The 24488-nt window shown below is 44.0% G+C and overlaps 1 protein-coding gene across 1 annotated transcript in view; it reads left to right on the top strand.

The window, feature by feature from the left end:
* Positions 1–24488, top strand: part of CIMIP7 (ciliary microtubule inner protein 7) — a 76169-nt gene that overhangs the window by 3002 nt on the left and 48679 nt on the right. Inside the window, exon 2 of the mRNA XM_088473279.1 lies at positions 20719–20832. Within this exon, the coding sequence (XP_088329405.1) occupies positions 20719–20832 (114 nt within the window). The remainder of the gene's footprint in view (positions 1–20718; positions 20833–24488) is intronic.

Here is a 24488-nt window from a genome sequence, read left to right as displayed (position 1 = left end):
CTGTTACTTAGGGGTAAATTTACTAAGAATCGAGATAGGTCGAGATGACCATCTCGGGTGATTTATTGATTTTTTTCCTGCTTGCAAATTTACTAAAGGTAAAGTTTGATGAGTTAGAGAGAGATTTCTCTCATCTCACTCGTAAAACTCAGGTGAGATAGCAATCTCAAATCAAATCACCTTCTGGTCAAATCGGAAGTACTTTTCACCTAAAGCATACATCTCTCAAATTTACCAAGAATCGGGATGACAAGCTCGGGTGAGATAGGAGCAAACTCTCTGCCAAAATCACTTTTCAAACTCTCAATCCCCTGAGCTGCGAGATGGTCAGAAACATATACAAATCATTGTGATTTGTGAATGTTGCTTTCTTTAAATGGTTAAAATAGGGTTAATTTGTTAAAAAAATTACGTGAGGTCCCCCCACCCAAAAGACTAACCAGCCTCGGGCTTGCCAGCCTGTCCTGGTTCTTAATTTACAGGGAAAAAAATATGTAGAGTTCCACTGTATATTACGAACCAGCAACAGGCAGCAGGGGCAGAACAGGTTTTAAATATACGGGGGGAAAAAAATGAAGTGTGGTTCCCCCATATATTTAAAAGCAGCCCTGGACCCTTTCTAATGGGGGGACTGATGCCACAGCCAGGGGTGCCCTTTCACCGGGCCCCCCAGCCGCAGTGTCAGCCCTGACCGTTAGTCAGCCCAGGCCAGGGATCCCTGGGGAGATGGGGACCCCCCAATAAAGGGGTCACCCTCTCCAGGGCACCCCTGGCCGAGGCTGATAGCCCGGGGCTATCCCCGCCACCCCTGGGTGGCCGGTTGATAGTGTTGGGTGTAGTGTAAAAATTCCCCCGCATGCTGGTACTTGGAGAACCACAATGTCAGCTCGTGGGAAAGAGTTGACATCAGTCCCGGGCTGCCGGCCAATCAGTGGCGGCTAACATTAGCGGCCGCTCATTGGCTGGGACCCACGTGGAGGAGCCGCTCATTGGCTAAGCCCAGGTAATTCGTTGGGATACTTTACGTTGACAAGGGGACATGAAAATCTGGAAACAGGTGAGTATGTGTAAGTGTGTTTATGGATGCAATAACGCTTTATTTCACGGTGTGTTGTGTGTTTTATTAACCATTTCTTTACAGGTGAACTACAGGTACCAGTGGCCCTGCTGCCTGTTGCTGGTTCGTAATTTACAGTGGAACTCTACACATTTTTTTCCCTGTAAATTAAGAACCAGGACAGGCTGGCAAGTGCGAGGCTGATTAGTGTTTTGGAGGGGGGAACCTCACGTCATTTTTTTATAAGAACATTTATCTATTTTTTACAAGTCTTTTTCCATCAACAGTTTTTTATTAGAATTTTGTCCGTGAACCACGGAGGGGAAGGGGTACAGAAAGGAGAAAAGGAGGGGGGGAGGGAATCAGGAAAAATTACAACATTTCCAATCATAGCAGTATATAAAAAGCAAATAGTATTAACAACAGACTGATCTCATACCCCATAATTACGTTGTAATAAAATAACATAGGGAGAAGAAACAGCAGCAAACCTTTCAATAAAATAGAAAATGAAGGGGTTTCCAGGAGAAGTAGTGCTCCTTCCCCAGCTGTAGTAAACTTGGACCAACTGGACCAATTTACTAAAGGGGAAGAGATCGAAGAGGAATATGATAACCCTACAGTTTCCATTAAAAAGGCAAAATGAATCTTACAAATTATTTTAGAAAGGGGGGGAGGAGATGAACATTTCCAATTCTGAGCAATGGCTGCTCTTGTGGCAATGAATATATGTCCTAGAACGTAACAATCCGCCTTAGATAGACCCGAAGGGTATATATGTAACAGTGCCAAAGCAGGGGATTCCTGGAGACATACCTGTGAAAAAGGCTAATGTGAACACCTCGTTCCATAGATGTCGTATGCGAGTGCAGCTCCAGAAAATATGGAATAAATCGCCTATTTCCATACAGTTTCTCCAGCAAAACTTCGATTGGGAATGCCAAATCTTATGTAGTTTAGCTGGTGTGAAATAAAGTCTCTGTAACAATTTATATTGCATTTCAAGGTGGTTATGGCATCTGGAGAAGCGGTGGGCTGTTAAGTATATGGATTCCCATTGATGGGGTGTAAATGTGGTTTGTAGGTCAGCTTCCCATTGAAGTTGCGTGGGAGATTTCCTCATTTCCTCTCTATCTTGGTATATGGAGTACCAAAACCGTATTGAACCTCTGGAGTTCCCTGATGACAATCTAGATAGGATGTGGGCAGGCGGAAGGTGTAAAGAGCCCGGGATTTTAAACATACTCAATAACCAATGGTATATACGGGTATACGTAAATAATTCCCTATGTGGTAGATTGTATTGTAATTGTAAGTTCTGATAGATCTATTATTAATCAGATCAGAGATAGAAGAGATGCTGCAGGTTTGCCATCGAGAAATGTTTAAATCTGGTATTAAATGTGAGAGGGTTCCTAAGGAGAGGTTACCGGTCGGTAGAGAGATTCCCGTAGTAGAGATTGCTGTAAGATCCCAGGCCATTAATGAGTCTACAACGGCTCGGGGAGTATCTTTCGCCACAGGGGGAAGGGACCATCTAAGCCACCAGACAAGCATAATGGTAGGCTAACAGATCGGGGACTTCAAGCCCACCCAACTTGCACTGTCTAGCTAACCGAGAATAAGTGATCCTAGGGGTCTTTCCCTTCCATATATATTTCTAAATGAAGGAGTGAATCTGTCTAATATAATTTTTTTGGACTAGATAAGGGATTGCTCGGAACAAATACATAAGCTTTGGTAAAATCAACATTTTGAACGCGGCAAGTCTACCCAACCATGATATTTCAAATCTTAACCAACGTTTCAATAGGTCATCTATATCGGTCAAAAGGGGTTTAATATTTAATTCTGCTATGTTAGACATAGTGTTAGATATGTGGATCCCTAGATAAGATATGGGCCCTGATTCAGAGCCGGACGCTCTGACCAGAGCGCTCGCTCTGAATCAGGGCCCACCTCCATAAATATGGAGCGTCCTCCTGGACGCGAGTATAGCTGTGGGTCACCACCCACAGCCTATACGAGCGTGCAGGATGATGGTCGCGATGGTCTTGACCATCGCCAGTGCGAGCAGAAGCCTGCGGTTGAGTTTCTCAACTGCAAGGCCTGGAGTGATTTTGGCTCTATCAGAGCCAAAATCACTCCCACTGACATCACTAGTGATGTCAGTGGGGCCGGCTTCTGACGGTAGGCATTCCCTTGGGAACGCCTCCGTCTGGCAGGCACGCCCCCGGTACGCCCACCAATGGGGGCGTGCTGTCAATCAACATCGACAGCACGCCCCCTTTGATCAGACACAACGAGCGAAGGAAAGTCCTTCGCTCGGCGCGTCTCGCGCATGCGCACGACGGAGCTCCCTCCGTCGTGCGCATGCGCAGTGCACACCATCGACCCACTTGCGAGCGGACAGCCGCTCGCGAGTGGGTCTGAATCAGGCCCATGGAGTTCTCCTTCCATATGTATTTGAAATTTGTTTTAAATCTTGTCAATGTTTCAGGTGGGATATGGAAAGGCAAGGCCTCTATTTTTTACAAGTCTTAACACACAAGCAGCAAGCACATATCTCACTGATATGTGCTGGCTGCTAGCTCGGGAGAGATTTGCAGAGAGAACACACTGCAATCTTGGGTGAGTAATCTCCTGCAAAACGAGTTACTCGGGAGAGATATCTCGTTCTGCTTCACCATCGGCAAACTCGTTTAGCCTCAAATCGCCTGTTGGCAAATTTGGTTAAAAAAAAAGGGATTAAATCACCCAAATTTTGGCGAGTACCAGCAAGGTAAATCACTTTAAAAATCGGGACCATCTCGAATCTTAGTAAATTTACCCCTAAGAGTCTGCAGATACAGTAAGTGCACAATTTTGATTTAATGAAGGCATTGTCCCAGTGGTGTCTGTAGAGGTGCACTAAGTAGAACTGTAAATGTCGCACCCAAGTACAACCTCCTGACATTCACAGCTGCTCATTTCATTAAATAAACATTTCAGTTTTGTTCTCAAATACTGCTAGGGCTGAAGGGCTCGATTCAGACCCGCTCTCTAGATGCAGCCAGCGTATGCAATTCCGACAAACCCACAGCAAGGCAGGCGATCGCACTGTTGAATGGTAAATAAACCTTTAGTACATTCCTGCCTATAAACCTCTAAGATTCACCTGCCTAGAACCTCTAAGACAAAACCTGCCTATACCTTCTAAAACCACAAGATGTCGCTAATTAGCGTTGTGTTTAATTATACCATTAATAAAACTCTAAGACAGTTGAATAGCGCTCCAACGCGCTAAAGATTATTATTCAGGTAAAAGTACAGATGTTACCACGCTATGATCTAACAATGAGCGCAAAATAAATTGTACAAATATTAGGTCATAAGGTACAGTCAATAAATACGCGTGCGCTCTGGGACCAGATACCGGCATCAATAATGAGACCTTCGTCGAACAGCATAACAGGAACACCGCAGACTGGCATCTCGTTTTAGAGAACTCGCATATATACCCGTACTGGGATAAGCAATACAATAGGATACGTTGGCAGGTTCTCATTGGTTCCTCTTCTTGCTTCTTCCGTTACGGTACAATTCATAGGTCAGTGCAAAGACTCAACCCAGCCTCTAACAGCCTGATTGTGTTCACCTTCCCGCTGCATAATAAATCTAATCTAACTATGGCATACAACATTTCAAGAAGTTATTCTCTCTAACATTCATATTTCATAGCCGCTTGTTCTGATCTTCTTACCGGTGCCACCGGAACGCTGTGGGAACAGAGTAGATCAGTACGGCATCAAACATGGTCCAATTGTCATTTACTAAGTCATAGTTACAGAAAACATTAATTTCTTTATATGCTGACATTGCGATTAAACCAAGTAATAATCATTCCTTTCGCGCTGCGGGACCATTGCTTTTAAATGTGTATGCGGGGAGAAATGACACTAAATTGTGTTGTGTGTTTGAGGGTCTGTGGGGCACTTAGCGACCAGCACTAAGTTGGAAAGGCTTCTGTGTATGTGTGTGAGCATGCCAGTATGAGTTTGGGAAAGGTCACTAAAAAGCTGGCTGTGCGTCTAAATAGCTATTTTGCGTTGTCCTATGTTTAACATGAAGTGCAGGGAAAACACCACTAATTTGCTACTTTTTGCTACATCACGTATGTGTTAATGTGAATGCAGGGGAAAATACCACTACTTTGCTACTGCTCAAATATAAGTCTGTGGTGATTTTAATGTGTTGCAAAGTTATTTTATGTCTGCTAAACACCATCGGTAGGTGTTAGGGGAAGATTGCTAAAAAGCTGTTTGTGCTACTTTTTAGCAACTTTGCGTTGTGAGTAGCAAAATTGCTACTTTTATCAATTTTGCACTGTGGATTGTGTACTATGTATTTTTGACAAATTGGCGCTTGTGTAAGCTTTCTTTTCTAAAATGGAGTCTTGCTGCCATTCACAAGATGGCGTCGTGCATGTTTTCCTGATTGGCAAACAGATTCTGTCTTACCTAATTATTCGGTTTCGACAGTCCACCATTTGAAAGCCAATCAAGCGCTATCACAACCTATTCTGAATCTGTTTAGCCATGCATGTGAATATACCATTCAATGCCATTATGGTATAACACAGTGTGGTCATTTGAACCATTCAGATAATGCATCTCCGGGAGGGACATAAAACTGTCCTTATATGCACACCGCGGATCCTTAAGGTATCATGGGAAAGATGTGGGGATACACCTATCCTATAAGGAGAGTCTTGAAGGGGAATTGAGACTTTACATTATCTGAGGTGTTCTATGAATAACATTTCAATAATACATTTCATGCATGTCTAAATATAATACATCAAACGATTGTATTTCCTAGTTCAGGGTTGTAAGGCAGTCCTATATTTACCTCAGTATACATATTGTCATTACTGACCACCATCATAGTTTAATTCTTTCGTTTCACTCTGTTTTTACATTTTCCACACTTCAACACAATAGGAACACACCGGACGCATATGCCAATTATTATGATGACAATCAGTATAAGGATTAAGAATTTGCCTATGCTAGCGATCACTTCCTGGACCCATTCCCCTAGACCTGAGAACCATTTTACTGGGTTCAGCCATGACACCCATCCTTCTATCTTTTCCCCTGCTTCAGCCACTGAAGAGTTATGGTTCTTGCGAAATTCCCACTTTAGCTGCAGAATTTCATCCATCTTCCGGTCTATCACTTCCTTAGGGTCGCTGGTATCATTGGTGATATAGGTGCAACATTTTACTCCAAATTGGGTGGCCAATGTTACGCAATACCCTCCAGTAACAGCAGTTAAATAATTCAACACTAGCCTGTGTTGCACCAGTTCTTTCTTGTACGCTTGCAATTCTCTCCCTGTATACCTGAATGTGTCATCGTACATCTCGGTGATATTATCTATTAATTTAGCAAGTTCCTGGATATATCTAAAATTTAATGTACCCCGAGCAATCCTGGTGGGGTCCAATGCGACCAGAACTTGAAAGCCAGTTGTCTCACTGATTAACTGAGTGGCTTTATGTATATCACCAGGTACCATATTTCTTTTGCCTCTGTGTTCATATTGTGTGTGAAGATATAGTGACGGTGTGTTTTTATGTATACCCAGCATTTCAACATGTGTGAGGGTCATAACTTCTGGGACTACTCTTCCCAGGTAACACAAACCTTCGGAACTCAGGGAGAGCCATTTATACGCTTTTCTTCCACAGATGAAATATACATTATCAGGGAGAACATAAGGAATGGTATGCATCATTATCACTAAGCACATTTCCCTTGCAAACAATCCTATTTCTGGTTCTTCCATCTGGTACATGCAAGTTTCTGGCTGTATTATTTTAGCACAATAACTATTTAGCACCTTACCAATAATTTCTTTGGTGGAACTCAATGTATACCGATACCTAAAATGTTTCCCACCAGACTTAATGGAGCGCAATAGATCATGGTTTATGGACTCATTATCAGCTCTTTGTGAGAAGGTCATCGTCTGATTAGTCACTTCCCAACTCCCGGGTTTATTGGGGTTGGTTATGTTTAAACACAAAAGTGATCTATCTACTTGGAATTGATAGAGTTTGAAATGAGGTGGTTTGGATGAGAGGAATTTTCCATCCAATGCTTTCCCTTTTTGTAATTCTAAAATTTCCGTGATATTCAGCGGAAATGGCACCAACCCTACGTTATGTTGTCCCTGGGGCACATGTGAACACACCCAGAAATCGGTTTGATTTAACACTTTGCCTACCATGCTATGATAATCCTCTAGAGGATACCCACCCCAGTACGGAATATATTTAGGTTGGCACCGTTGGATACAGTTCTCATCAACTAGGGACCCACAAAGCTCACAAATACAGGAATCCTCAGGCGATAACCCTCCACACCTTCCCTGAGTATCCGGAATGACAGCTCTTTTAACAATAACAGTACTAAGATTGGAAGGGCCTCCCCTGATTGGCATTGCACTCCTCCTGATTCCACTCCATCAGCACTGCCATCAGCTCCCGTTTCCTCAATCGGACCCCATCACAGACACTGGATATCCCCGGACTGACCAGGATGGTGAACACTCTAAAAGAGAATCTGAAAATGAACACAGCAGGCCCATCCATTGTCACAACAAGACCTGTAAATTTCTATCAGTTCAGGTATCTTACTACGACCTTTTCAATCCTCCCGCAACAAGCTCGCGATCGACAGGTCCACGCTATCAGCTTTGTCTCCGACTTGTTTCTCCACCGGTTGATTGACCTTTTTGCAGTGAGTGGAATGGACCCGGGTATCTCTCTCGGCCACCTTCAAAGATGTAGTACTCGTCAGCAGCACCTGGTACTGACCTTCCCACCGATCAGTCAAACAACCTGAACGCAAGAAATTTCTGATCATTACATATTCTCCTGGTTCAACATTATGACAGTTCGTTTCAGGCATATCATTAGACAACAATTTCAGTTTCTGCTGCTGTTGCTTTAACTGCTTACTCATTGATATAAGATACTTCACAGTTACCTCGTTGTTACCCTTTAGATCTTATTGTGGACTTATAATCAAATGAGGTTGTCTACCGAACAATATTTAAAATGGGGACAGATTCAGAGGAGGTCTAGGAGTGGTCCTTATGCTATGTAGGACCAAGGGTAACGCTTCTGGCCATCCTAGTCCAGTCTCTGCCATGATTTTACTTAGCTTATTTTTAATAGTTCCGTTCATCTTCTCTACCTTGGCACTGGTTTGCGGTCGGTAGGGGGTGTGAAGTCGGCTATTAATACCCATCAGCTTACACATATTTTGAAAAACATCACCTGTGAAATGGGTACCCCTATCACTCTCGATGATTCTAGGGATACCGTACCTGCATACAAATTCCTGAACTATTTTCTTGGCAGTAAACGCAGCAGTATTAATGGCCGCTGGGTAGGCCTCAACCCAGTTACAAAATACGTCTGTGCACACTAATACATACTTAAGGTTCCTGCAGGGTGGTAATTGGATGAAATCAATTAGTATCACCTGGAAAGGTCCATAGGTCGGTGGAATGTGGGACGGTTCGGTAGGGATCGCTTTCCCTATGTTCTTTCTCAAGCAGGTCAGACAGGACATTGCTATCTTCTCTGCTTGTGAAGAAAAACCTGGTGCGCACCAGTATGCCCTCACCAACTTGCACATACCGTTTTCCCAAGTGAGTCAGTCCGTGCGCTGCCTCAGCCAGGCTTGGGTAATACACCTTAGGTGCCACCGGCTTACCTTGTCCGTCCCTCCAGAGTCCAGAGGGCTCTTGCCCACATCCCTTAGACTTCCAGGTTGCTTTCTCTTGGGTAGAACACAAATTTTGCATCTCAATTAATTTCTGCATGTGAACTGTTTGGAAAACCATTACTTGTTCTATGGGTACATTTGTTTTTAAACCTGCTGCCCACTTGGCAGCTTCATCCGCCCTGTTGTTGCCCAATGATACTGGGTCTTCCTCACATGTGTGGGCTTTACACTTTATTACTGCTACCATTTTGGCCAACTGAATTGCTTTTAATAATCCTTTTATGTGTCTGGAATGTGCGACTGGTGTGCCTGCTGCTGTCATAAAATTTCTCAGACGCCATAGAGCTCCGAAATCGTGAACCACCCCGAACGCATACCTAGAGTCAGTGTAAATGTTGGCAGATTTGCCTGCTGCCAATTCACACGCTCTTCTCAGTGCTACTAACCTCGCCACTTGGGCTGAGTGAGGAGGACCAAGAGGTTCAGCTTCTATGATGTCTGTGTCATCTACAACAGCATAACCTGTACATAACTCACCTGTGTCCGTTTGTCTATGGCAACTTCCAACCATGTAAAATGTCACATCTGCATTCTCTAAAGGTATGTCACGTATGTCAGGTCTAGCGGTAAAGGTCTGGTTAAGATAATCCATACAATCATGCGTATCAATACCTTTGCAAAACTCACTTTCTACCAGAGACTCATTCTCCACCCTTTGTGCATTCTTATGCACATACGGTAAGTACGTTGCTGGATTTAATGTATTACACCGCTTTATAGTGATGTTTGAGGGTGCTATTAGAGCTAGTTCCCATTTGGTGAATCTAGCTGAGGATACGTGTCTGGTTTGGGCAGAGTTCAACAGGGCAGACACAGCATGTGAGGTATAAACAATCATATCATGGCCCAATACCACATCCTCACTTTTGCTGACCAATAGAGCTGTTGCTGCTACACTTCTCAAACAGGTTGGGAGTGATCTCGCCACAGTGTCCAATTGTGCACTGTAATATGCTACGGGCCTACTGGCATCCCTATGTTTTTGTGTAAGGTCACCTGCAGCACAACCATCAGCTTCCGTACAATACAAATCAAAAGGTTTTTCATAATCAGGTATTCCCAATGCAGGAGCTCTTGTCAGACTATCCTTAAGATTAAGGAAAGCCTGTTCTGATTCCTCTGTGTGTATGACACGATCGGGCTTTGAGGAAGAGACTAATTCCTGTAAAGGTAATGCCAAAATAGAAAACCCTGGTATCCACATTCTACAGTATCCACACATTCCCAAGAAGGTACGAATTTGCTGTTGATTCTGCGGCAGTGTCATGTTTTGTATGGCCTGGATTCTATCTGTTGTAAGGTGTCGTAACCCTGGGTTAGGCAGTGTCCCAAATATTTTACTCTGGATTGGCACGGCTGTAGTTTGTCCTTAGCCACCTTGTGTCCTGTTTGTGAGAGATGAAGTAACAAAAGTTTAGTATCATTCAAACATGATATAAACGAGTCAGAACATAGCAATAAATCGTCCACATATTGAAATTAGAACAGATCCATTGGCAGGTTGAAAAGATTGTAAACAGTCGTGCAATGCCTGGGAGAAGATACTGGGGCTGTCTATGAAACCTTGGGGTAATCGTGTCCATGTGTATTGTAAACCTCTGTATGTAAATGCGAATAGATACTGACAGTCAGGATGGAGAGGCACAGAGAAGAAAGCTGAACAGAGGTCGATGACAGTGAAATGGGTTGCATTTGGTGGGATTTGCATCAAAATGACAGCTGGATTCGGCACTACGGGGAATTGGCTCTCTACTACCTTATTGACACCTCTAAGGTCTTGTACCAGCCTATAACCCCTCCCACCACTTTTCTTCACTGGAAAGATGTGACTATTGGCTACACTAGCTGTACGAACTAAAATTCCCTGTTGCAATAATCGCTCAATTATTGGAAACACCCCTAATTCTACCTCCTGTTTTAGTGGGTACTGGGGAATTTTTGGAGCTTGCCTTCCACTTTTTAAATTTACCATTACAGGGCTTACGTTTGCCATTAATCCAGTGTCCTGTCCATCTTTAGTCCAAAGGGAATCTGGGATTAGGGACATTTCATCTACCTGTGATGGAGTTTCATTTAAACTTGTAGAGTGATACATTATCCTTTGGGGAGTGTCTAACATATCCCGCACCTCGTATTCCATTCTCTCTGGGATATCTAAAAATACATCATCAGGGGTGCAATATATAACACATCCCATCTTACATAACAAGTCTCTACCCAGTAGGTTAGTAGGAGCCGCAGCAGCCAGGAGAAAGAATGCCTGGTATGCAACGGCCCAATAGTAACCTCTGTGGACTTTGTTAAAGGATAACGTTCCACTTTACCTGTTACACCCATTGTTGGTACTGTCTCGTTGGTCACCTGCAATTTAACGGGAAATTTTATCACCGACCTGGTCGCCCCTGTGTCTACAAGAAAAGGATATTCAGTACCAGCTACATCAACCATCATGACAAGTTCTTCCCTAATACTTCCCGTTAACCTGACCATCTGTAGACTACAGGTATGACCTGACCCCTAGCGTTGGCTACCATTCTCCAATAAAGCATTTACAGCTACAATTGGAGCTGGTGCCTGCTGAACATTTGCTGGCCTCTGTGCATATCCCTTATGGGGATATCTAGGTCTTCCCTGATGTGGGATCCCTACTCCTTTTACTGTACAGTTTCTACTTAAGTGTCCTGTTTGTTTACAGTTAAAACAGGTTCATGTTTCGGGTGGAGACATGTGGTGTTGTGAGGTTTGCGCAGAGGGTAAAGGTGGTGGATATGGGTAAGGATAGGGAGGGTAAGGGTATTGTGGGGGATAAGAAGTTGGTGGATAGCCTGGGACCTGTGGTTGCATCGGGTTAGTGGGATAGAGTTGCGTTTGTTGTTGAGTGGGGTTAGTGAGAGTGAGTGTGTGTGCAAGTGCAAGTGTGTCTGTTGGCTGTGATGTTACTGTCAGTCCCTCCAGAGCTTGTATACTGACAGCCATTAGTTTCTCGCTCTGGGCTTCTCTCTTTTTGGAGATGTTCTTATGTTCAATGGCGGTTTCTATGAGGGTATCTATTGTAAGTCCCCGCCAGCCATGCTGTGAGGTCTGAACTCGAGTTTTTAAAGTCTCTTTCAGACCGTCCACAAGTACCGTAACTATCATCCCCCTGTGGTGAGTGCTATCTTTAATATCCTCTAGCCCAGTGTACTGGGTGATAGCCTGCAGAGCCTGATCGCAGTAATCTTCTGCAGTCTCACTCTCTTTTTGTTTAATGGTGAAAATTTTGTTCCAGTTAACTACTACTGGATAATATATACCCAATTGAGTTACAATGCGGGAAATGTTACCTTGGTTTACTTGATCTGTTAAGGGGACGTCACCATCCAATACACAATCCGTGATAAATTTTGTCACGTCGGTATTGCGTGGCAGACAGGCCCTTAACACCACATGCCAATCTTTATTAGTGGGTTCATGTGAACTACCCAAATTTCTCAAAAATCTTTGACATTTGGCTAATTCCTTTTTGGGATCGGGGAAATCATTTATGATGGAATTTAGTTCTGCTCTTGTCCAAGGACAATGCATTACTACTTCCCTCGTGGGCACTATACCGTTTGCGTCTGCATTTCCATTTGGAACAGTTATTGTCCGAATGGGATGCAGACCGGTAGCGCTGCTACCTTTGACCTGGTTACCTGGCTGGGGGTTTAATCTGCTGCTGCTATGTATGGTATTAACAACTTCCTCTACGGGTGCAGAGTGTGTTAACACTTCCCTTGCTGTTACCGATGGAGATGGCGGTCCCACCCGTGATTGTGGTGATGCAGCATCTATCATTTGCTCAGCATGGGAAATGGCAGACATTACAATAGGCTCATCATCCATATCGTAAACATTTTCTTTATAATTGCTTAAGAGAGGGTACAAGTTGCTTGTTACATTTTTATGGTTTTTTTTTACATTGACTGCACCTACACCCCCATCCGCATAAGGCGGCGGTGGTGCGCGTGAACCATCTGTACTACCTTCTGTGACGCTACCTTGCAGTGCATGCGCGCTATCAAGCGTCACCAGCGCATTGCCCGAGACTGTGCCCGCGACGCCTGTTTGCTTCGCGGGTACCTCCTTCAGCCACATTTCCCCCTCGTGCCGCCACAGTTTTAAACATTCAAAATATTTAACCTTTTTCTCTCGGGAGCGCATCAAACTGATGTGTTCCCGGACATTGTCTAACACATTTTTATCAAAACTACCAATTATGGGAAACGGTCTAACACTCTTCCTCGTCATATTAAACCATAAATCACAATACCTTATTGCATAAGTACCGTACTTGGTATGCATGATACGACGGGCCGATCCGATCGGCGCCTCCATTAGCAGCACATCATTGCCTAACATCTCTACTGTTTGCGTGGCTCCCATTCTGAGACAACTCCTATGCTTTTCAATAAAGATTTAAGCCGGTGAAAGACAATCAAGACACTTTCACTTACCTGTGGACGATTTAAGTCGGCGGCGCCCACACACCTGGATAAGATTTAGTAAGGCAATTTCCACACCTGGATAAGATTTGAAAAAGGCAACTTCCACACCCGGATAAGATTTAGTAAGGCAACTTCCACACCTATGAGAGTTTGTATGTCAGCTACTCTCACGCACCTCTCTACAACAAAGACAACATGTACACCTGCTACTGTGTATAGAACGGTAAAGCTGCTTACCGAGTGGCTAGACTAACCCTTGCACCTAGCCTTTAAGGATCATATGATACCCTTAACTTTGTTCAACAAATATTCACTGTTACGCACTTTTTTCCTGTGCAGAAAAATACACGTTAACCCAGATATTGGTAATAGAAAAAAAAAATGAAAACCTCAATGGCTTTGTTCAAACATGTGGCAGCACAACCGGAAGTATGTGTACGCAATTGTGCGACTAGTCGCATACACAGTGATGCGACCAGGCCCACGTGTTATTATCTTAACGCTATTATGCTACTCCCTCTAAACTTTTATCAACGAGAGAAAACGACTTTTCTCTCCTTGTCCCTGGATTCTGATCAGCGCTTCCTCTACACAATAACCGGCAGTACGCTCTCAGCAACACTGTGGTAATGAAAGACTAATGCGTCTCTCAAAAGGCGCCTCCACCCTTTTGCTGAGTGAGAACTGACCGAGTGTTACCGTGTATCAGATAACATGATAAACCTACGAGCCCCCAACTGTTGAATCGTAAATAAACCTTTAGTACATTCCTGCCTATAAACCTCTAAGATTCACCTGCCTAGAACCTCTAAGACAAAACCTGCCTATACCTTTTAAAACCACAAGATGTCGCTAATTAGCGTTGTGTTTAATCATACCATTAATAAAACTCTAAGACAGTTGAATAGCGGTCCAACGCACTAAAGATTATTATTCAGGTAAAAGTACAGATGTTACCACGCTATGATCTAACAATGAGCGCAAAATAAATTGTACAAATATTAGGTTATAAGGTATAGTCAATACATACGTGTGCGCTCTGGGACCAGATACCGGCATCAATAATGAGACCTTCGTTGAACAGCATAACAGGAACACCGCAGACTGGCATCTCGTTTCAGAGCACTCACATATATACCCGTACTGGGATAAGCAATACAATAGGATACGTTGGCAGGTTCTCATTGGTTCCTCTTCTTGCTTCTTCCGTTACGGTACAATTCATAGGTCAGTGCAAAGACTCATCCCAGCCTCTAACAGCCTGATTGTGTTCACCTTCCCGCTGCATAATAAATCTAATCTAACCATGGCATACAACATTTCAAGAAGTTATTCTCTCTAACATTCATATTTCATAGCCGCATGTTCTGATCTTCTCACCGGTGCCACCAGAACGCTGTGGGAACAGAGTAGATCAGTACGGCACCAAACACGGTCCAATTGTCATTTACTAAGCCATAGTTACAGAAAACATTAATTTCTTTATATGCTGACATTGCGATTAAACCAAGTAATAATCATTCCTTTTGCGCTGCGGGAACATTGCTTTTAAATGTGTATGCGGGGAGAAATGTCACTAAATTGTGTTGTGTGTTTGAGGGTCTGTGGGGCACTTAGCGACCAGCACTAAGTTGGAAAGGCTTCTGTGTATGTGTGTGAGCATGCCAGTATGAGTTTGGGAAAGGTCACTAAAAAGCTGGCTGTGCGTCTAAATAGCTATTTTGCGTTTTCCTATGTTTAACATGAAGTGCAGGGAAAACACCACTAATTTGCTACTTTTTGCTACATCGCGTATGTGTTAATGTGAATGCAGGGAAAACACCACTACTTTGCTACTGCTCAAATATAAGTCTGTGGTGATTTTAATGTGTTGCAAAGTTATTTTATGTCTGCTAAACACCGTCGGTAGGTGTTAGGGGAAGATTGTAAAACAGCTGTTCATGCTACTTTTTAGCAACTTTGCGTTGTGAGTAGCAAAATTGCTACTTTTATCAATTTTGCACTGTGAATTGTGTACTATGTATTTTTGAACAAATGGCGCTTGTGTAAGCTTTCTTATGTAAAATGGAGTCTTGCTGCCATTCACAAGATGGCGTCGTGCAGGTTTTCCTGATTGGCAAACAGATTCTGTCTTACCCAATTATTCGGTTTCGACAGCACGGTAAGGCATTAGCACGCCCACTATGTCTTGGCATGCGATCGCAGTGTGTAGTAAGACGCCCACCAGCCTGTCTTAAGAAGCCCACTTATGCAAGTCATCTCCAGGAAGTGTATGCAACTATCGGTAACAACGGGTACCATCGGATGCGATCACAGCGCTTGTGGTTGACCATACCCTACCGCAAGCACTGTGAGTGCTTCAGTGTACAATTCACCCATGTGACGTGTACTATGACGCTGCCTCTTAATTATGCACACCTCTGAAATGGCGTTAGGATGCCCAGGCACGCTTGTGTTCGCACCTCCACTACCCTGTTTTCTTCGACCAGCCCGTCACCACCCACAAACGGCTTGTCCTGTCACTCATACAGCCGGGCTGTCTATGCGCAGCGTGCGAACGCTTCCCAATTGCATAGACTAGTTCATCCACGCGCACTGCGATGCATACGCATGCGCGCATTGCGGAACATCGGCAACTACGAGCGAACGCAGCCTAGCGAGCGGGTCTGAATCGGACCCTAAGTGAATCATGAGTGGTGAGGTCTTTATAACGTATAATTTCTAAGTATTTAAAGATTTTTATTACATTGCTTAGGGGTAAATTTACTAAGTGAGAGTTTTTACTATTTCAAATGTTGCCCATGGCAACCAATAAGATTCTACTTAACATTTAAATAGCACCTTCTAGAAGATAATAGCTAGAATCTGATTGGTTGCTATGTTATCAAGTCTTTATGCAGCGTGGAAATCTACATTGTGCCACTCTGCAGAGGTAACAATGCACCCTCTCTGAAGACCCCCATACATCAGAGATTGATTGCGGCAATCGTGCAATTTGCAATCGACTGTGTATAAAAATATTTCCCTTTTTCAATCGATTGTGGCAATTCTGCAATCGATTGAAAAAGGGAAAGATTTTTATACACGATCGATTGCAAATTGCACAATTGCTGCAATCAAACTCTGATGTATGGGGGCCTTAAACCTATGATATAATTTCAATAATCCTGTGTGTCTATTGTGCAAGTTAGGCCCTATGTGTAGTCATCTCCTGTTAGCTGGTGCAAATTCTGTTCCAGTGCAAATAGTGCTATTAGAAAACTTTGCACCTTGGTGGAAATCCAAGATCACCAGGGCAAATGGGGAGGATGGCATCACCAAAGAGGCTTGTGCACTTGTCTTGATTGTTTTGCATCAAAAAGTCCTGTGTGTAGAGGAACGCAATGCACTACACTTTGAACACTGCTTCATATGCCCATATTTGCGATCCCAAAATGGCTTAAACTTCTCTATTTTTACCTTCACTTCGATATTGTCTCCTCTTGTGAAATGTGCCTAAAAAACACCCTAAAAATGAAAACACAGCTGGCATAGTGCTGCCTCACAGTGCTGAGGGGATTGGTCCAATTCCCACCAAGGCCCTATATGTGTGGAGTTTGTATGTTCTCCCTGTCTTTGCAGGCTCTGGTTTCCTCCAACAATCCAAAAACATACTGATAGGTTAATTAGTTTTCAACCCCAAAACAATTGTGTATGTGCGGCCATTTGGTAGTGAATATAGATTAGATTGTAAGCTCCACTAGGGCAGGGACTGGATGACTGTACTATTCTCCATATAAGCGATGTGAAATATGTGTGCGCAATGTAAATAACTGCTAAGAAATAAAAATAATGAATAAAAGAAGTGCTCATGTGCAAGGCTGTAACAGGGCTCCGCCTCCTAAATATGTGATGTCATACTGTCACACCTAGGGGGTGGGGCAGCCACCTCTAGGAAGTAGAACCTTAGGACAATCCAGACAGCTCCACAGGCTGCAGTGGTGTACCGTACATGCCCTAGAAATATTAAAATGTTAAACCATTTATGACGCCTACAATGGGTATTTTCAATTATTGTAGATAGAAATTATTTATCTATAAACAAAGGCAATCTCATTGAGTCACCCTCTGTTTACTGCAGAGAGCAAAGTGATATCGCAAATGTATTGTGGAAAGCTGGATAGAGTACAACATAATACCTCCCACCATTTTCACATTGATTTATAGAGGAACAAATGCCATATGCATTACTCTTTATTCTTAGGGACCGATTCAGAACCGCTCGTTAGATGCGTTCGCACGCAGTATGAAAATCCGGCGATCGCACGGCAAGGCATTAGCACTTCCACTATGTCTTGGCGTGCAATCGCTATGTGTATGTAGACGCCCACCAGCCTGTCTTAAGACACCCACTTTCCCTTAGTAATACACGTCATCTCCAGGAAGTGTATGCAACAATCGGTAACATCGAGTGCCATCGAAAGTGTACACAGCACTTGTGGCTGACCATACCCTACCGCAAGCACTGAGAGTGCTTCAGTGTGTAATTCAACCATGTGACGTGTACTATGACGCTGCGTCTTAATTATGCTCGTCTCTGAAACAGCGTTAAGACGCTCGGACACGCCTGCATTCGCACCACCACTCCCCCATTTCAATTGACCAACCCATCACCACCCACAAACATCTCATCCTGTCACTCAAGCTAGCGAGGCGTCTATGCACAAGGGGCGATCGCTTCGCGATCGTATGACTGGTTCGCACAGGCGCACTGTATTGCATACGCATGCGCACAATTCAAACATCGGCAGGCTGCATGCGAAAGCATCCTAGCGAACGGGTCTGAATCGGGCCCTTAATTCGTAAGCATAATTGCAAAATAATGTAGACATCTTCTTTTTGGGCGTCTGCATAAAGAAAAGATTATTGTATGTGCTATGCTCCAGTTAACCTTGAACCAGCAGAATGACTCTATGAATTATGAATTATAATCTCCTTTGGGAATTAAAGCAATGAGTTGCGCGATACTGAATTCTAATAATAATTTTGTAAAACATTAATGAACAACGGTTGCCCAGAGGCTTCAAGCTGTTTGCTTCAGCCGCAGACATGGGCCGGCACACAGGGCTGATCTGTGAGGAGTGTTCAGTGTAAGGTCTGAAACATGGAGTCAACTCAAAGCCAAGGGGGAAAATGTAGAATAGACGGGCGCTATTAATCCCATCACAAATGTAATTATTGAATTAAGGGAGAATAGGAATGATTTAATTTTTAGGCTGGGATCTAGCCAAAGCATGAGCAATGCTTACTGACACTAGAAAATGACAATTGTCAGCTGATAAAACTGACAATTAAAAACAAAATAAAAGTTTTAATTATCAAATTGTTTTAATTGTACAACTACTACAGTATGTTCCATCATTTTAGTAGAAACTGATATTTTAATACTGATATTAATTTAAGTGGGATTATTGTGAAAACTAGTCATAGATTTATTACCGAGGTACAATATACTTTTTAATTTATTCATTATATAAAGGATACAAACATAACTCCTAACATTCCAGGAGGCGGGATCAGGGCGTGGCCCTGTTATGGTGGGGGTGTGGTAGCATCACAAGGGGCCTGTAGCCATGCCCTCCGATTGGGGTGCCTTAGAGTCTTAGCAGCGCTAGGCCACCTCTAATGTTCCAGTGGCAGCTACATGTAGCCCCCCTCCTCCCTACTAAGGAACTATGTGGTCCATCCTCACTGGTTATCCTATCACTTTGTCAATGTGGGAATTTTGAAATGTGTTCCGATTGGACAGAATCATACTCCCTATTTGCACCGACCCTTACCCAATATTTGCTGAATATATACCCGGGTCAACAAGATGTCGGAGAGGGAAGCCCAGGTGGAAGGTGCCATGGGGGCCTGGTCCACCATGAATCTCATAATTGTGCCCTTGGGCTGCCCACTTCTCTGAGGAGTGAGATGCTGCTCTATTCTCTCTGGAAAATCTGGGAGTATTCTGTGTACATTCTGGTAGTGCAGGCATGTATGTCGTTCCTCCTGTTATCCATGCTGGGAGAGGATCTGGTGGAAGGTGGTCATCGGCTGACACCGGTGTGTGAGAAGGACAATTCAATCGGTGACTGTGACAACGATTACAGGAGACGGAGGAGGACAAGTGGTGATGGCATACTCAGGGGAAGAGGAGGCCAAATGGTGGACACCATATATTACAAAATGGCGGCAATAGGAGAGAGAAGAAGACAGAATGGTGACAGTAACAAACTCAACTATACAGTTACATCGGGAGACATTTTTCTTTGCAATGCACATAGCTAGTTGTACTGTAAATTAACTACAAAGAAAGAAATTTCTTCTGACAGATTGAAATAAACAGTTAGTGGGAACCAACAATGGTTTTAGACCAGGCTCTGGTCCTATCCGCTATCCCATCAGAGTTATATTGTCAAAGGGGAGAGCAACCTAACAAATCAATAGTTTTATCAATAGTTTGGAAGGTGACAGCTCCTACATGTGACAAAGCTTTACACTGTAAGCTCTCTCGAGCAGGGCCCTCTTTCCTCATGTGCGTTTCCTTCCCTCGCTTATGGAGCATACACACGGTCAGATTTGTCAGATGAACGATTTGATGAACGATTTGAACTATGAACGATTTTTGACTGCATTAAAATGAATGGAATCATCCAAATCTGACTGCAAACACATCAGATGTCAGATATCGTTATCTGACCATCGGGAACGCGCATCGTTCATCATTCAGACATGTCAGATTTTCCTTCAGATATGAACGATTGAACGATTTTTAAAATCGTTATCATTCAGATCTGGAGAAAAATCTGACCATGTGTATGCACCATTATACAGTCATCTCCTCCCCACTGCCCACAACGGCATCAAACCCTTGGGTTCAGCCGACACTGCATATCTGGGTATTATGACTGATGCTGCAACAATGTATATAAACCTTGTTGTCCTTGCAATTGTTTTGTTCATACTATTTCTATGTACTGTGTAAGGCACTGCAGACCCCTCGTGGGGCCATATAAATAACAGATAATAATAACAAACTAACAGAGGTTGACAGCACTTTCACAGCCCCTAGGTTAAATGCATTGCTTTGGGGGAGAAGGGGCCTGGGAATTCTCTCGACAGCCCTTCTAATGTGGCTTAAATATTGATGATATTCTTTTCTCATCCTTCAATCAAAGAGCATGATTATGAATATTTAGCCAAATCCTAAATGAATGAATTCTGTACATCCCTACACTTTATATATGAGCTAAATTTGTCATTTCAGCATTTATTCATTCCCTGAATTTTGACCATTTTAAATGAATTGCTTTGTTTTGTTTTTCAGTTTCCCAGTGGATTCCATGGACACTTCAGAAGCAATTTTCGGAATGATATATCTCAGGATTACCGCATGGAAGCAAAGCCTCATCCCCCAACAGCCTTCATGCACCGAATGAGAGTGAGTTTCACACGAAGAAAATTTTTTAATTTATGTGGATAGTTGACTACTCTATTCTTTTTTTCACTTTCTGCCAAGAAGCAACATACGTTGGTATTATAACTGTATAAATGGTATAGCAGATCCAATTCCAATATAACTGGATAATGAGCATCTCAAACATCCTTCCTTCACCCTCTGGCAGGAACAAAGCCGTGGCTTACCCCCTCAGACACTGCCTGACCTGCGGCCCTTTTATATGTTGGTGTCCTCTATACTGCACATCCAGGCCTGGAAAGAGAAAAGAAGATGGGGTTGGACTTCTCTTTTCCCCACCTTCCCAGGTGTCTTCCTACACTCAGACTTCCATGGTTTGACATACCTAGAGTACAGATTGTCATATTGCTCCTCTCTGCACGTTGCGCTGATTCCCTGGCATCTCCATTATCATTTAGGCTGATGGTAACACTCCAATTTCATGATCCACATTCTCCTTCTGCCTCCTAACTCCTCTCTCTTACCTCCTCTGTTGAGTTTTCTCACTACACTGATTCTCCTGCTCATCACGATGGCCACTGCCTTCATCTTGTTTTCTCCCCAATAATAAACTCCTTTGGGTTTCGGCATATCCTCTATGTGAATGACACCCCTATGTATCTACCCTCCTCTGGATCTTTCGCCATCTCTGTTGGCCCTCGTCATTGAATGTCTGATGCTATATCTTCTTGGATGACCTCTCGCCACCTCTAAATCCTTCACAAACTAAGCTATTAATATTTTCCCCAGCCAACGTAATCTACTTACCTGGCATATGTAGTCAGGTTACCGGCCGCCGGAATCCCGACACTGAAAGCCCGATTAAAGAAAGGCGTCGAAATCCCGACACCTATCATTAGTCCCACACCGAAATCCTGATGCCCAGCATACCGAACTAAGTGAAGCCTGGTGTCCTTAGGTTGTAGCCGCGGTTTGGGGAGGGTTAGGTTTAATAACCCCCAGGGGGACTTAGGGTTAGGCACCAACGTGGGGAAGGTAGGGTTAGGCACCACTACAGGAGGGTTAGGGTAGGGAGAGGGTTAGGGTGCTTACCAGCCCCAGTCGGGATTTTGATCCGTCGGTCTTCCACTGTCGGTATTTGATCCGGTGGCTATTCAGCCGTTGGGATTAAATACTGATTCTATTTGAAGGCCCCAAAGCAAACGTTTGTAAGGGACCCTATGTACCAGCCAAAGGTGATAAATGTATATAATACATGTAATTTTGAGAAGGAAGATGGGCCCCCCTCAGTTCTGGGCCCCATGGCATCTGTACCCCTTGCACCTTTGGTAGTTACACCATGCATACTATTATTACTGTGTTTGCTCCCAGTTGTAAAGCACATCTGGAGTTTTGCTGGCACTATTTAAATAAATGTTCTAATAAGATTATTATTATTAATAATAATACTAATGATGATGATGCAGCGTCCCCTGTACCCACAAGCATCCTCTGTATGACGTATGTGAGGGTGACAGAAAGGGAAGTAACAGGAATGAAGGTGTTTGATGCATTTGTAAAGAGAACCCATCCCCAGGTTCTCCAATGTTATATTTTGTTGTTGCCTTTATTCTTATTGCTCTCCTGCTGAGCATGTGTCGTCTGCCCTGGAGAGAGCATAGCACATAAATAGCTCTCCCTGGCAGGAAGCCCCTCTTTTTCTATTTTATTTTTCTAACTATATAGTAGACAGCAGCAGTGAAGCAGTACAATAACATCATAGTACCTGGGGTGAGTGTAAAGTCTTTCTGATTTATATATTTTTTAAAGTATTGTTTTGTATTTTAGTTTTTTATTTATTTATAGTTAAAAAAAATTGACTAAAAGGGGTATGAACGTATATAAGAGCAATCACAATGTACTAAACAGCTTATTTCCCTGGCACGCGTTAACAGTTCCATGCAAATCCACCTATGCCATGCAGTACATTATTCCACACAAACAAAGGCACCTACTGGGGCCGCGGTCAGAGGAGGGGATGTGCTCTCAGTGAGTATCACCGGAAGTAAAAGCCGGCACAGGGCCTGATTCTGCGTTGCACGCAATTCTGTCTGGGTATGGAGCTCACAATTTTTTAGCAAACAGCTAATTTTTTGGGGATTCATATGCAACGATAACAGGAAACTCAGATTTGTTTGGATATAAGTCGTATAGCCACATGGAGCTGAGTGTGTTTCACTGGGCAGCAGTGGGGTATTTGCACATAGGATACGTTTGCCATTGACGGATTTGGGGCCTATTCAGAGGTGAACGCAGGCAGACATCCGTCTGACTGCAGTCGGATCAGATTGCGCCAAGCAAAGGGCTGGTGCAATTGTGCACTGTTGATGATGGTGGCTACGTTCGCCAGTGAATTGATGGGAGCCTTGCGGTCACATAGATGAGGCCTGCTCTACAGCTGGAAATGGGGACGTTGCAATGGTACAATTTATCGAGCGCCGAAAACCAAAAGTTTTCAAAGCTTGTTTCCTGCAGCTAAAAGCTGGGGCGGTTTAAGAGAGGAGGGAGCCCATGTGCTGTCTCTGTGCGGGCCCTCCTCCCTCTCTCCCGCCACATGCGCCAAGTAGACTACTCTGCAGAGCTCCGGGAAATGTCAAGGCGACATTTTCCAAGTGATTTCTCTACTGTACATGCGCAGATCTTCAAGAAAATGGCACCTGGAGAGGCAGGTTTAGGTTATAGGTGTAGGATCCCTTCTGTCCCACCCTGCAGCCATTATAGATACGCTAAAACTAACTTCCAATAGGCAGGGCTACTTGCGTGCAAAGACCCTATGCTCCCTCTGGCTTACGCAGGAGCACTGCTGGGACAGAACCAGAAACGGAAACTTTTGCCATCATCATTTGGCGCGATATGCAGCTTTAAGTAATGATAGTTTCCAGCTACCAATGATAACTGCCACCATTGATCAGTAGGCACCTCTATGACACACAGGCTCATTGAAGGTTGTGGTGCTATCCAGGGGCATACCAAGTGAGGAGGTGACCGGGTTGCCGTCTCCGTCCGGGACCCCTCCTCTCTAGCCAGTGGCATATAGGCAAGTAGACTCTATTACTGTGCCAGAGTCTTGTACGCATGCGCATGCCTCTGTTAAAACGTCGTGGCGGCCATTTTCCTGGCGATATTTCCACTACATATGCGCAGATCGCTGGGAAATTGCCCGCCATGCCATTTTTACAGTGAATTTGTGCAGTGTTGCACAGCTAACGCTCGTATATGGAGAGGTAATTATTAAAGACCTTGGGTACAGAGGAGCTGATTCAGACGGTATGCAGTTGGGAAGCCGGCGGACCTAATCCCAACAGCCTGCTTCCCGACTGTCATATCCCGGCAAGGGTCTAAAGACAGGCGTCAATATGCCAACGCCTGTCATTAGACATACGTCAGGAGCCTGACATCCCGATCGAGGGGACGCCGGGCGCCGAGCGCGGATAGCCGCGCGGTGGGGGGGAGGGTTAGGTTTAGGGTTCTCAGGAGGTTAGGTTTAGGCTAGGGGAAGAGGGGGTTAACGTTAGGCACCCCCGGGGGGGACTTAGGTTTAGGCGACGGGGAAGGGGGGGTTAGGTTTAGGCACTTAGAGGGGGGTTAGGCACTGGGCGGGAAGGTTAGGGTTAGGCACCCGTAAAGGAGGGTTAGGGGGT

This window comes from Taudactylus pleione, unplaced genomic scaffold (genome assembly GCF_031769625.1).
Source record: "Taudactylus pleione unplaced genomic scaffold, aTauple2 ptg000133l, whole genome shotgun sequence".
NCBI lineage: Eukaryota > Metazoa > Chordata > Amphibia > Anura > Myobatrachidae > Taudactylus > Taudactylus pleione.
This window is presented reverse-complemented; position numbering and strand designations above follow the sequence as displayed.